This window comes from Etheostoma cragini, chromosome 17, assembly GCF_013103735.1.
Source record: "Etheostoma cragini isolate CJK2018 chromosome 17, CSU_Ecrag_1.0, whole genome shotgun sequence".
Taxonomy (NCBI): Eukaryota; Metazoa; Chordata; class Actinopteri; order Perciformes; family Percidae; genus Etheostoma; species Etheostoma cragini.
In genome coordinates this window covers 24,114,743-24,127,959 of record NC_048423.1, presented here as the reverse complement: position 1 = coordinate 24,127,959, position 13,217 = coordinate 24,114,743, and the positions used below count along the sequence as shown (strand labels likewise).

The window sequence follows — 13,217 nt, the reverse complement described above, 5'->3', positions numbered from 1 at the left end:
GCACTCAGAGCATTTGGATAAGAGGAATCCTGTCTTCCTCTTTCTCCCTCAAACCACATCCAGTTGTGTAAGGAGTGTTAAGAGTTGTGTGCTAACTAACTAAAACTTACATTTGTCAACAATAATACTAACGTGGCGAGACAGCGCTGCCATTGTGCGCTGACTGTGGGGGTTGGGACTGCCCAATGTGAGGAGAGTGCAGATTTGAGAGCTTACGTTAGCAGTCACAGTCATAGATAGCATAGGACACACTGTATGTTCTCTCTTGCTCTCTGGTGAGATCTCTCCATGCAGATAGTTTTGGTTTTATTTTTGGGGGAAATCATTCTCTGAGATATCTGCCTCCACTCCAGCGCAATGGAGGTGAAGGGAGTTACGTTTTTTAGTGCTTAATGCACGACAAATTACATCGCAAATAGGGCTGCACGATATGAGGAAAATATCTAATTATTTTGACTGATATTGCAATATGATTCCCGATATAGAAGGGAATCCTCATGTTTGTAGCTTCATTCTCATTTTCATTGACTAATATTAAATCTTAAAAATTAGAATGATTATAGAGTGATTTCTGTGAGGATCTGTACCGAACAAAGATGTTTTCTTTAGTCTTTGGGATAGGATTTGTAGGCCGGGACGTCTCTGCAGCACCACAATACTTCACTCTGAATGGTTTGACACATATGTTGCCTTTAACAAATATTACGCCCCTCTGTGATTCGGATATTGAGATTTCGATAAAATTGCGATTAATTAGCCCTAATCTCAAAGAATCTATCTCCTGTCCATCGGCAGCTGATCGAAGGGACTCTGAGGCAGAGAGGAGGAGCTCTGGAGCCTGGGGGGAGTCTCTAGGAGGGGGACTGAGTCCACCCAGTCTCAGGGAGGTGGAGGTTTTGGTGGAGCAGCTTTGTGGCCTCACCCTGCCTGGCAACAAGAGGGGCAGCCAGGAGGACCAGGAGCAGAGTGACTCCCTGATGCAACACATCCAGGTAGAGACATGATCTGGCCTTCCAGATTGCATTATTCCTGAATATGACGGTATGAGACAATGGAACACACTGCCTTCATAGTGACATACGGCATTTTGACAACTGATTGGGATTTGAAATGTAAAATCTGTAGGGTTTGATTTTGGATTTACATTGTGACGTAACCATTTGTTTCAGGTCTTCTGCTCACACCTGGAGCAGCTCATAAAGCAGTTATATACAATGTCAGAGAAGATGGAGCTGCTGCCTGCGCCCACTGTAGACATAGACAGCGTAAAGTCATCCCTGGCTGAGTATCAGGTGAGATGCAGACTGCAGACACACATTTGGGAGGGATTTCATCTTGAAGAAACTGCTCATTTCTTTTTTGCCAGGAACGCTTTTCCTGCTGGGTTTAATAATTCACTCGGCTGTGGGCCTTCTGTCATCTGAAATGAACTTGACAGCGATGTATCTGTGCAGTACTTGTCATTTTCTATTTTAGCTGTTCTCTTTGAGGAGAAACACTGTACAAAAGTTAGCAGCAGTCATTTTCCTTTCCCGTCTGTGTTGCATTTCAGTGATGCAGTTAGGCTAACAGCATCAATACTGATGTATGAAGCATTAACAAGGATATAAAACTGAGAAAAGCAGTGGAATGTCAATTTGGCTTGATAAAGAAGCTAAATATTGGATTGTTTATTAAAATGGGCTACTGAGCAGTGATTCCCAACCAGCGGCTACGGGTACTTGAATTCAATTTTATTTATAGTATCAATTCATAACAAGAGTTATCTCAAGACACTATACAGATAGACCACACTCCAGATTTTACAAGGACCCAACAGTACTACTTCTGCTGTTGCCAGGGGATACTTGGAAAGATTGTAGAGCAGCTCAAGCCATGTACTCCAAAGTCCATGGTGACGACGTTATAGATCAAGAGTCAGATTTGTTTCTTCATTAAAATGAAATGACGTCCTTCAAAGTCCATTTTCTGTCCAGAGTTCATGAACAGTTCAACAAAAGGTCCATCTTTTAGCCGGTCATTTAGATAAAGTTGTCTGTATGTCTCATGCCATGTGTGTCACGAATATTACAACGGAAAGGAAAAATCTATTCTACTCTATAGGTCTTAAAAGTCACTTCCTCCACGTTGTGTTCTAACCGTGTGATGTGATGCTCTTGTTTTCAGTGTTTTCAAAGAGAAGTGAGCAGTCATCAGCCCCTGACCTCCTGTGTTCTGCACACCGGACAGCTTCTCCTCCGCTGCATGAACACCATGTCCCCACGTCAGTTTGTAACATGCAACTTTATGAACACAAACGTTATGTCATTATCTCCTCACTGAGTGTTGTTTTTTGTATTCTCTCTGCATTTCCAGTTTTAAGAGACACCCTTGTGTTGATTGAGAGGCAGCGTGGATCTCTGGAGACCCACACCGAACACTTGTTCTCCTCCATCCTGTCTGCCATGGACAGCCTCACCCAGCCCGGTCCGGTCCAGCAGAACAAAGACGAGGACCCGGGCCCTGTGGGGGTCCGAGGATCCACTTTGTAAACAGACTGCAGGACATGTCTGGGATGTAATTTATTTCACTAATTTCGTTGTGATCTTCAGTTTTATAATACAGGGCTCTCATTTCAGTTTCTAATACATAAACTCACAGTTACCGTCACCATTATATTGATCTGTCAATTTAAATGTCTGTTTAAATGTTAAATTACATTTTCAGTCTTAGACAGTATCTGTCTTTCCTATTCCACCCCACAGACCGTGAATATATTTGTTAGGTCCTTCACATGCTAAATTTCAAAAATGGATAATTATTGCAATGGCACACTGAGATATCAGTGGACATAAACAGCTGTGTGTCTGGTCCACTGCATACACACCAGTCAGTCTGATCTCTGTCCAGTTGGCAGGTTACAGTCATACACCAATCCATTTTTTGGTCACATGATACAATTCCAGTGAACTGTAATCCCATTGTACTGTTCTGGAGGATATGGCTACTTGCACTATGATCTTAAGTCGTAGAATCAAGATGAAGGATTTTTTAACGTTTGCTTCTCAGCTGCTTTAATAACCAGGACAGGTGGTCACTGTCCGCGTGTCCTTGCAATACATGCAGTTGCTCTTGGGGACATTTTTGGGTCTCTGCAAATTATGGTGTGGTTGTGGTCATTAGTGTGAACTCGCTCTCTTAAAAAGCCTTTACAATCTAAAAAAAATTGTTTACTGTACTGTAATTCAATCAAAGTCGTTGAATAAAGAGGACTGTTTCAAATAGTGGTTTTAATCTCCGTTTGTCATGGACAGGATGTAAAACGATACATATGTAGAACTTTTGAAACATGTTGGGACTTTAGCCTCAAATGTGCACCCTTTTGCCAGAAATCTAGGTTTCACTTTGACCCAGTGTTCAATTTGACAAACAAATTACTTCTGTTGTCAAATGTAGCTTTTTCACTTTAGGACTTTTGCTAAACTACAATGGAGACTGTTATTAATGCTCCTTTTTCGTCTCGTTTTGACTACTGCAGTTCCTTGTATGGAGCTGCTAGATTGTTGACTAGTAGCAGAAGGAGAGATCATATCTCCCTGATATTTGCTTCTCTTCCCTGATTACCAGTCAAATATAGATTTTAAGGTAACGTTACTTGTTTTTAAGGCATTACATGGATTGGCCCCTTTTTATATTGCTGATCTCCTTACTCATCCCTCCAGAACCTAAGATCGTCTAAACTGGAACAAACTTCCCATTTATATTGGGTCCTTCTCTACTGCTGAGATCTTTAAGTCTCGTCTTAAAACACATTTGTACTCTTTGGTGTATGATTTGGTTTAGGGCCATTTGTATACAAGTTTGTTGTTTGTATGATGTTCATTGTGTCTATTTTTTTGTCTTCCTTTGCTTTTATAACATAAAAACAAGGGGGCTCTGTAGAGAAACCTGTAGGGGGGTTCTATAGAGAAGCCTGTAGGGGAGCTCTGTAGAGAAACCTGTAGGGGGGTTCTATAGAGAAGCCTTTAGGGGAGCTCTATAGACAAACTTTAGGGAGGGCTCTATAGAGAAGCCTGTAGGGGAGCTCTATGGGGGGGGGAAATGCATCTGTGCACATCCATGGGCGTGCTGGTCTTACAGGGAAGTGTGTTCAGTTGCATTCTGGGCATACTGGTCTCACAGGGAGGTGTGTTCGGGTGCATTCTGGGTGTGCTGGTCTTACAGGGAGGTGTGTTCGGGTGCATTCTGGGTGTGCTGGTCTTACAGGGAGTTGTGTTCGGGTGCATTCTGGGCATACTGCTCTTACAGGGAGGTGTTTTCAGTGCATTCTGGGCGTATTGTTATGTTGAAGCAGCGGGAAGTGATCACGTCATTAACAACAAAAACCTGGTCTAAAGTCAGTAACGCAGCATTTCATTGTCATTTTTAACAGCGCATTAGTAAAATGTGCATGATTGTTATACAAACAGGGACGCAAAGCAGCACACACACATGCAAAAGATCAAAAATAAAAAATATAATGGTGCAAATCTGCCATCATAATAGCAATGCACAAAGGTACAGACGCAACTGGAATGGAAGATGACTTCTGATTGGCTGATATCATGACACAGTCCCTTTACTGACCATCATTGGGGATAGTGATGTAAAGCACCATATAGGGGCAAGTACCAATACATTGCTAGAGGTATCACTTAACGTTTGGTTTAAAATGGTGAAGCTATGTGTGGAAAGGGAACCTTTTTCAGTGATCAGGTGAGTGGTCTATGGTCCAGGTAGTACACATAGCCAGCTGGATGACACCTTTAAACTATGGCAGCCATCAGGGTGTACAATTTACTTGGACTTCTTTGAGAAAACCTCTCTTAAATCTTTTGAGGATCTGAGGGAGGAACACGGACTAGCCAGCCAAGTTTTCTTTAGATAGAGAGGGTAATTAGTAGAGAGGACCTAGAAAAACTTGGCTCTGGAATTAGGATTCTAAAAATGGTCATTGCTGCATAAGGAGCTGACCTGGGGGGGGGGGGGTAACACATCTTACATTAAAGACATTTTGTGCTATATCATTAGAGGAACGGGAGATTTAAATGGCATGCAATGGAAATCAGCCAACTCACTGTCTGGAGAATATAATTGGAACAACAGGGTCAGATATTTTTTAACACTTGACCTTAAATATCCCGGGGGGAGGGCAAAACCACAGACGGGGACAGACAGAGCAAATCATTGTCATCTGTTTTGGGAATGCACAAGGATACATTAGTATTGGACGGCAATCGGAGACAGTATGTAAAACGTTTTGGGAATTGAGATTGACTTTTGCTTTCATGTCCTGTATTTGGGTAAAAAGCCACAGCAGCTGATAGGTTCTTCTAAACTGTACAAATTCAAGATAATGGCTGTTGCCAGTAAATAGGTGATTGCTAAAAAATGCATAAAGGGGCCCTGCCACACAAAACTGTTTTTACTTGCCTTATTGAAATATGACAGGTCCATATGTGTGTGTGTTATGTTGTTAATGTGAAGACGAACTGCTACTTCCTCTGTCAGCTCTAGCCACTGGAAAGAAATAAGAGAAGAAATCAGACCAATCACAACAGCTGGTCAGTCTGATGTCATGTTGCCTGAGCTCATTAATATTCATGAGCTGGGTAAAGGATGCTAATAGCCAGCCTCTCATTGGCTAGCTGTTAGCCAATCAGAGTCAAGCAGTTTAGCTCATAGAATATTAATAAGAACTGGGCCAAATGGAGCTGAGTCTTCCGGCAGGTTTTCTATACCACGCTAGAATGGCTTGAAACAAGGTAACCAAGTTACAGAGTCCATGGTAGAACTTCAGACAACATCGCTTAGAGCACCTTTAATGAACATCAGTTACATTCAAGCCATCGTCAAATGAGTTGCTACAAAGCTAATTCAGACTATCAGCTCCACACAACTCTCTCTGGAGGTCTCAGTAGGACTATGTTCAGGAGATTGTGACTTTTCTCTCACAGAAACTCAAGTGAAGATAATGACCTCTTCTGAAGAGTCCATCATGTTTTTTTTTTAAATTCTCTGTGTCCTCCTTGGCTACTAGCAACTGTGTGGAGGGGTGGGGGCTGTGCGCGATCAAGGAAGGCTGTACCATGTGGACGCGCCGACAGTTTTGTTGTAATTATGCCGTGGTGGATGGGTCAAACAACACAAACTGGGGATCGTGCCCCGAGAGTTGCAGATCCTGTCCGGGTTATTCTCTCCCAAACCACAACCGTCCCGTTGTTGATGGCGTGTGGCGTTTCGTCCCCCAGAGGCCATGGATCATGTCCCGGCAGAAGTTGTTGTAACGTCCCACGTGTGCCGTTTCCCCGATGTTGCGTCCCGCAGGGCAGCCCAGTGTCATGGCAGTTTGTGAAATGATCTCGTTCGACAATCGTGAACTGTACACAAATGAATCAATCAAATCAACGTGAACATTTCACGAACTGGCGTGACACTAGGTTGGGTCTGGCGTAGAGACGAGATCTCCACATTACTACATATGTACCCACGGTGTCGATTGAACACAGAAGGCAGAAGCATGAAATGGCCTTTAGACCAGTGATGACAGAACCATGACTCATGATGACACCACATGAACTCCAGACAGAAGTTTCTGGATAAACGGAAGTTGTTTGCCTTGACTTTGGTCATTTTTATTTTCAGTAATACAAACTGTAGGGGATTATTGGTCAATGAAAATGTCAATTTGGGATATAATCAACAGAAAACGAAATAAATAGTGGTAGCCTACTGATGGTAAACTAGCCCACTGAGGGCTGATGTGTCAAGCTGTAGTCAAATAACTGTGGGACGTCACTGGAGAAAATACTAGTGAAATAATACCGTTGAACATAAGTACAAATAAACATCGTTGAGGTTTTAGTATTGGTCCGGAAGTTGTGTATAATGTGTAGTTTTGACACGAGGCACTAGCTGACTCCGCTCTGCCACGTTTCACTAAATGACGTAATCCCTCCCCGAGCTGACAGTTGGACCCACTCAGTAAGAGGAAGAGAAAGGGCCGGTTAGCTGGACACCTCCGGTTTATTCGCTTTCTGTTTACAGCAGTACAGTGTGTTAGCAGTCTGATTTAAACGACAAGGCATCCTTAAATCCAAGCCACGTTTTTTTGTGATATTCCTGAGTTGGCTAAGCAGCTGGCTAATGTTAGCTGTTTCCTGGTTGGAGTTGCAGCCATTTTGGATTTTTACCGAGAAACAGCTAGCCGGGGTCGTGGTTTTGGGAGCAGTAAACTAGCCACCGCTCCCGTTTTCGTAACATAGTTGTTCATCTACAGACAGGGACAGGGCTACACTTGACGAGAAGGGATACAATACAACTAGTCAACAATGAATCCCGAATAGTAAGTATGATACGTAAGAACGTTGTGTTATATGTTGGCAAGCTAACTGAGGTTAGCTAGCTAGCTATGTGCTAACAAGTAAGTTAGCGTTTGCAAATAACTTGTCAGCAGTTGAACTCAGTAACATCAGCTGACATAGCTAGCTAAGGCTTAATGACCACCTGGCTGTGCCTGCCTGAGATACTGTTGACATTATCCAGGGATATCGGTTGAATGGTGTTGTGTTATCAGTTGGTAGATACATTTAACAAGTGCTCATTAACGTGTTTAGCCAGTTGTTGGGCCAGCTGCAGTAACGTTAGCATATGTGACTGGTTTCGGTTCGCTGCGTTCTACGCTGAGATGTGACTTTAACGTTAAATACGTTACAGGACAAAGGGGCCTTTTGAGGTTTTTTGGAATTTTGACCGCTAACGTTAGAGTTGGGATTAACGCTAACTGCTTTTTCTTGAACAATTGTTATTTTAATTTGAATTACACAATTATCAGCTATGCTAGCTAATTCAAGTTATTAAAGCCATACAACGTTAATGAAAATGACACGACAACAAGGGTTCCGTTAATTAAACTGGTTGAAAAACGACAACGTTGCCAACGTAATAACTTTACTTGTCTGCGTGTGTCAATGGGAAAAGCGTTTTTTCCTTGCTACTATTAGCATACTTAATGTAGCATCAGTTGTTTACGTCCAGGTATGTATTGGTTTGACGCTTAACCTGGCGTTGAGCATGACTCAGTTATTAGCTAGTCATATGGTCCGGTATGGCTGAAGCAGCCTCTCAGTCATGTGTAGGTCACATGCTATGGGACAATCCTAAGATTTCCCCATAGCTAGTTGAGCAATCAGTTATTTCCGCTAGCTTTAGTATTGGCATTCATAAATGTTGACAAGAGTGTACTGTAGACTTTTTAGAGTACGTCTTGTTCTTGTATGGCAAGCTGTTACACAATACATATTAAATCCCCAAAAATGCACAGTCTTACTCTAAATAGAGATGTCCAATCCCCATTCTGCTTTGTAGACTGCTTTGTCTTGTATTCATTATTCACCTCCTTGGTATAGCCTAGATAGTCAAGGCAAGGTCCAAGCTCATTTTACTCAATGAGAGTCACTCTCAAAATGAATAGGAGGCATCTATAAACCCAGAGAAGTCTGTCATTGTAAGTAATGACATGGAGTGTGTTGGTTATGCCCCTTCCACACCAAGGGCTCAACCAGAGTTACCCTTGTGTTTAACCCTTGTGTTTAACCCTTTTGTTTTCCTCCCGGGTCAAGAACAGACCAAAATTTGACATTTTCGTGGCCTTTTCAGACTCTTTTTTTAAAAGTTTTAACTAACACCACCTTACAGCCACTAGTTTTACACAATTTTTGGGAATTCATTATCAATAACCCTCATTTATATTTAATTATACCTAATATTTGAGCTAAAAAAGCAGAAATGATGAATTATTTTGACTAATAGGTAAGGTCAGTGGAACGTACAGATGAGTGTAGTCAAGAATGAAAGTGTTCATTGTATTTTCAAAGAGCGTGGTAAGGAATCCAATCCATTTTGTGTGGTAATTTGGTTAAAAAGAAACCCATTTTTCAGAAATCTAAATTTTTTAAAGGGGTCAAATTGGACTAGAAGACATCAGGAGGGTTAAAAGGGTTATTAAACCAATCGACTTGTCTTTGCGACGTTAGAAATGAGTGTTCTTTTTTTTAAATAATAGCCTTAATTGCAGCCTCGCTGAGCATAATCAACGCCTATTGTCTGCCAAAAAAATATAAAGTAGCTAATCACTAACTAGGGCTGTTGGAACGAATACTGAAAGTCGAATATAATTTGAATAGTAAAAAATTCATTTATATGTAAATGTGTTGGCTAACGTTAGCGAACTTCTTCTCAGCTTGGCTAACGTTAAGAACAGAGTAACGTTAGTACAGGGGGAGTGACAGACTGCGGCTGGAAATCGGAAGAAGGGTGGGAAATAGTCTTAACATGACTTTAAAATCCTAACTGCGTGTTACAGTAACATTAGCTTTGCTGGGAGCTTCATGGAGAAAACCTTCAAAAGATGGCCACAGGCTTACCATGGCACTCCAGCTCAGATTTGCTTTTGCAAGCTTGCCGCTGGTCTCTTTCCTTGGTTTGGGAATTGTGGAACTGGATGATGATGGGCCTCGGCCTGTCAGCTTGCTTGCGTTTTACAACAGAGGACGTGGGTGCGATCCAGCTCGGGTGGGTTCGGCAGGGTTGGCCCGTCCAGGAGTTGAGTCGGAAGTCCGATAATACAAATATTGTTACGGCGTCTCCTGGCATCCAGATCTGTTGTCTTTTCATTGTCAGCAGTTAGCTCCGCTCATGTAGCTTTGATGCAAAGAAGGTATTTTTTTTTCCATTTTTAATGTTATTCAATAGTATAATTATATGAACTATTGAGCTGTTAAATAAATTCAAATCAGACTAGGAGGTGGTTGTGGCTCAGAAGGTAGAGCAGTTTGATCCCTGGCCCCTGTAACTGATTAGCAGGTAGGACCTTGTATGGCAGCCCTGGCCCCCAGTCTATGAATGTGTGTTTGAATGGGGTGAAGGGTACCTGTAGTGTGTCAGGCGCTTTAAGTAAGCCATAAGAAGAACTGTAGGGTTCGCAGTTTTGTAAGCTGTAGCAGGAAATGAGACTTTGAATGTGACGCAGCAGAAGAAAAAATCTCAATGCAAATTTGTCTACTTTGCAGAATTTCCAGTTCAAAGACTCACATAAATATACGCTCATCTGATGTAGGAAAAGGGTATAAGAAACAAGACTGACTTGTGATTCTAACATAGGTTTACTAAAGAGTAAAATTGGCAACTTTTCCTTCCAAAAAATAAAGCCTATAAAGGGAGCGCACCCATTGGTTGTTGACAATGTTCACTACCAAGACTTAAAACTTTGAATTAATTCAAACAAGTTTAATTTTATCAGGACCTCAAGACGGGGGGAAAAACTGACCTCCTTACAGCACGGGGAAATTAACTTAATGGGTTTTATTTCTATAAAAACAGAATGTTGGTGGGGGTGGTGGGCAAGTAATGCAGAAGGTGTCTGCCAGGCCACCGGAAACACCGGCAAGCCTTAACAGAGCTAGACTGTTCTAGTAGTACACGACCCATCCCTGCTATGAATGACAAGTGTGAGATCTTAAATGTGTTTCCTGGCCCTTACAGTTATGTACTTTAACCGGTAAGCTGTAACTCTGTCACTGGTTAACAATTGTTTTTTTTCTTTCCCTCACAGTGACTATTTATTCAAGCTGCTCCTGATTGGTGACTCCGGTGTTGGAAAGTCTTGCCTTCTCCTACGATTTGCAGTAAGTTCCCCCCAAAATAGCAAATTTAGAGTTTAAACTACGCAGTGATTTCGTGCAGACTGTTGAAAGCTGTCTTCAGTTGGACAACCATATATTATTGCTTTCTTAATTGGGTTTCTCATTAACTCAATAAGAAACTAAGCAGCTTAAATGTGCAAATTCAAGCAGTTAACCTGCCTGTAACTCAATCATTTACTGTGCAACATGCTCCATTGTGTATTCTGGGGCTGTGTTAAAAAAACTGATTTATTGCTGCATTCAATATGAACTTCCACAAAGTATCACTGATTTAGAAAATTCAATAACAATAGTTGTAACCACGTCGTTAGAAGTATAGAATAAGAGCAGGTTTAAATTTAGCTTGTTGTTAAGTTCCGCTCTTGTGGGAGTCAGCCTGTGAAACACGGAGATTAAAACATAATACTCTTACTCTGCTGCAACACATCTCTTTTGGTTAAATAAAAAAGGCATTCTTTTTTTAGGATTATTTTATTACAATGTCATTGGGGGGAAAAAACATTCATTCAAATGCCAAAATAAAAAATCTAGTCCAAGACGGTTGTGCTTTGTTTACTACAAGTTCAGCATTTGTTGTATATATTATCACACATAGCACTTTTTTTATAAATTCTATACATTTCTGTTACCTATGTGTATGGATATTAATTTCATGTGAAGTTGGAATTGATATTGAACTGTAACTGACTTTTTCTCTCCGCAGGATGACACATACACAGAAAGTTACATTAGCACTATTGGTGTGGACTTCAAAATACGAACCATAGAACTAGATGGAAAGACCATTAAACTTCAGATTGTAAGTAACCCACCACCTCACTTTTATATCACTATATTTTCATATAGTCAAAAAATGCCATATAAAGACCCAAACCAACCATGTGTTGGTCTGTCTCTCAATGCTTTCTAACTTCTCTACTAGGCTTGTGCCGATTGGTGATCAGATCGTATATTGTTGAATGAAGGAATAATCAGCGATTGGGTTTTCCTACACAAATATTAAACCAAGCCATTGTTAAGCGTCTATTAGCTCCTGTCACATAACTCACTGGGAGCTCATTTTTCACTTTATCTGCTGGCATCTCAAATTAACAAGTACAACCATGGCTAAGAGTGGGAATAACTCTTATAACTTTTAATTTTAAGATAATTTTCAGGGAAAATTTTAGGCCTGTAACAGAGTATTCAAACACTGTGGTAGTAGTACTCTTACTGGAGTAAATGATCTGTTTCCATTCATCCAATCCCGGATTGGATGAATTTTCATCACATGACTGTGCTTCACACTATAAAGAGAATCATTGCCCCCTGTAGTCTCGACATAAACGGTTGCACGATGGTTGTGTGCCTTCTGGTTGCACAGTTTGGTAACCAGCTGTTCAATAGTTGTGTATTTCAGCTGTTGTGCGACCGCTTTACACACACGCGTTTGCAGTAAAAAGACACAGGAAACACGATTCTTCTTAAATGTTAAATTCTACCTAAATGTTAAAATCTGGTGCTAATATGGCACCAAATTTAACTCACTGTTGGGTCAATGGTACAAGTATTCATCTAAATGACCTAAATAACAGTGGCCCGACATCTTTGTATACCTCGTAGATAAAGGATTTTCAAGGCCGATATCAATACAAATATTTGGAGATTAAAAAATCTGATATTCCGATATATCGGCATATACATTTTAAATCCAGAAATGCGTGACAAAACATAAACAGATTTCCCCAACATTAGTTGTGTAAGCGTTAATACCCGACGACGTTTCCATTGTCAGGTAACCTGATAGTGTTAATAGTTTTACAATCAAAATCCACAGTTTTTTACCAATAACTGTCCAGCTGATTTAATTCCACAGATTGCCTTTTCTGTGTTTTTGTCGGCCATCTCATCAGCTTGGGATAGACAGACACAGCCAGAACATATGATTCATATAAACATGAACGGCCCTCTATGAATTGCAAATGATGTGAATATAATGGCTAACATCAAATGTGTGCTTTAATGTAGTCAAATCATTGCAGGTCAGGGTTGTGCTGCAGCCATGCAGCTGCTTTTTAAGGTGGATTTGTTTGTCAGGAAACGGCAATAGTCCAGAATATGGCGAGCTCATTCACGTAATCGTAATCCGTTACAAATCAATAGCAGTGCTTTCCGTTCGCGATCATCACAACCGGCAGCTGCCGTGTCTGTCACACACACACTACACACACAGTACGCACAGGACGCACACATCATTCTCAACCCATTGGTCATTTTTGTCTAGACGCAATGAATTTTCTTCTGAGTTTTAACCTTTGTGTTGTTTATAGTGACTACAGTTACATGTAGGAAGTTAACAAGTCTGCCTGTGTCTGTCTCTGTAAAGCATAATTAAATTAAGTAATTAAAGCATCATTTTAATTATCTGGGGCGCCCTGGTAGCTTACCTGATTAAGCGTGCGCCCTATGTAACTTAACCCGATTCCGACCTGCTGCCCTTTGCTGCATGTCCCCCCC

The 13,217-nt window shown here is 41.2% G+C and overlaps 2 protein-coding genes across 8 annotated transcripts in view; both read left to right on the top strand.

The window, feature by feature from the left end:
- cep68 (centrosomal protein 68) overlaps positions 1-3,248 on the top strand; it is a 9,145-nt gene extending 5,897 nt beyond the window's left edge. For 2 of the 4 annotated variants that reach the window (XM_034898229.1, XM_034898227.1), the window contains exons 6-9: positions 793-992; positions 1,170-1,292; positions 2,167-2,263; positions 2,356-3,248. In XM_034898229.1, the coding sequence (XP_034754120.1) occupies positions 793-992; positions 1,170-1,292; positions 2,167-2,263; positions 2,356-2,531 (596 nt within the window). In that variant the 3' untranslated portion in view covers positions 2,532-3,248. The remainder of the gene's footprint in view (positions 1-792; positions 993-1,169; positions 1,293-2,166; positions 2,264-2,355) is intronic. The other 2 variants (XM_034898228.1, XM_034898230.1) reach the window with 2 other exon arrangements.
- A 3,710-nt stretch (positions 3,249-6,958) lies between these two features.
- LOC117960386 (ras-related protein ORAB-1-like) overlaps positions 6,959-13,217 on the top strand; it is a 9,940-nt gene continuing 3,681 nt past the window's right edge. For all 4 annotated transcript variants that reach the window (XM_034898232.1, XM_034898234.1, XM_034898233.1 and 1 more), the window contains exons 1-3: positions 6,959-7,363; positions 10,631-10,703; positions 11,425-11,520. In XM_034898232.1, the coding sequence (XP_034754123.1) occupies positions 7,350-7,363; positions 10,631-10,703; positions 11,425-11,520 (183 nt within the window). In that variant the 5' untranslated portion in view covers positions 6,959-7,349. The remainder of the gene's footprint in view (positions 7,364-10,630; positions 10,704-11,424; positions 11,521-13,217) is intronic.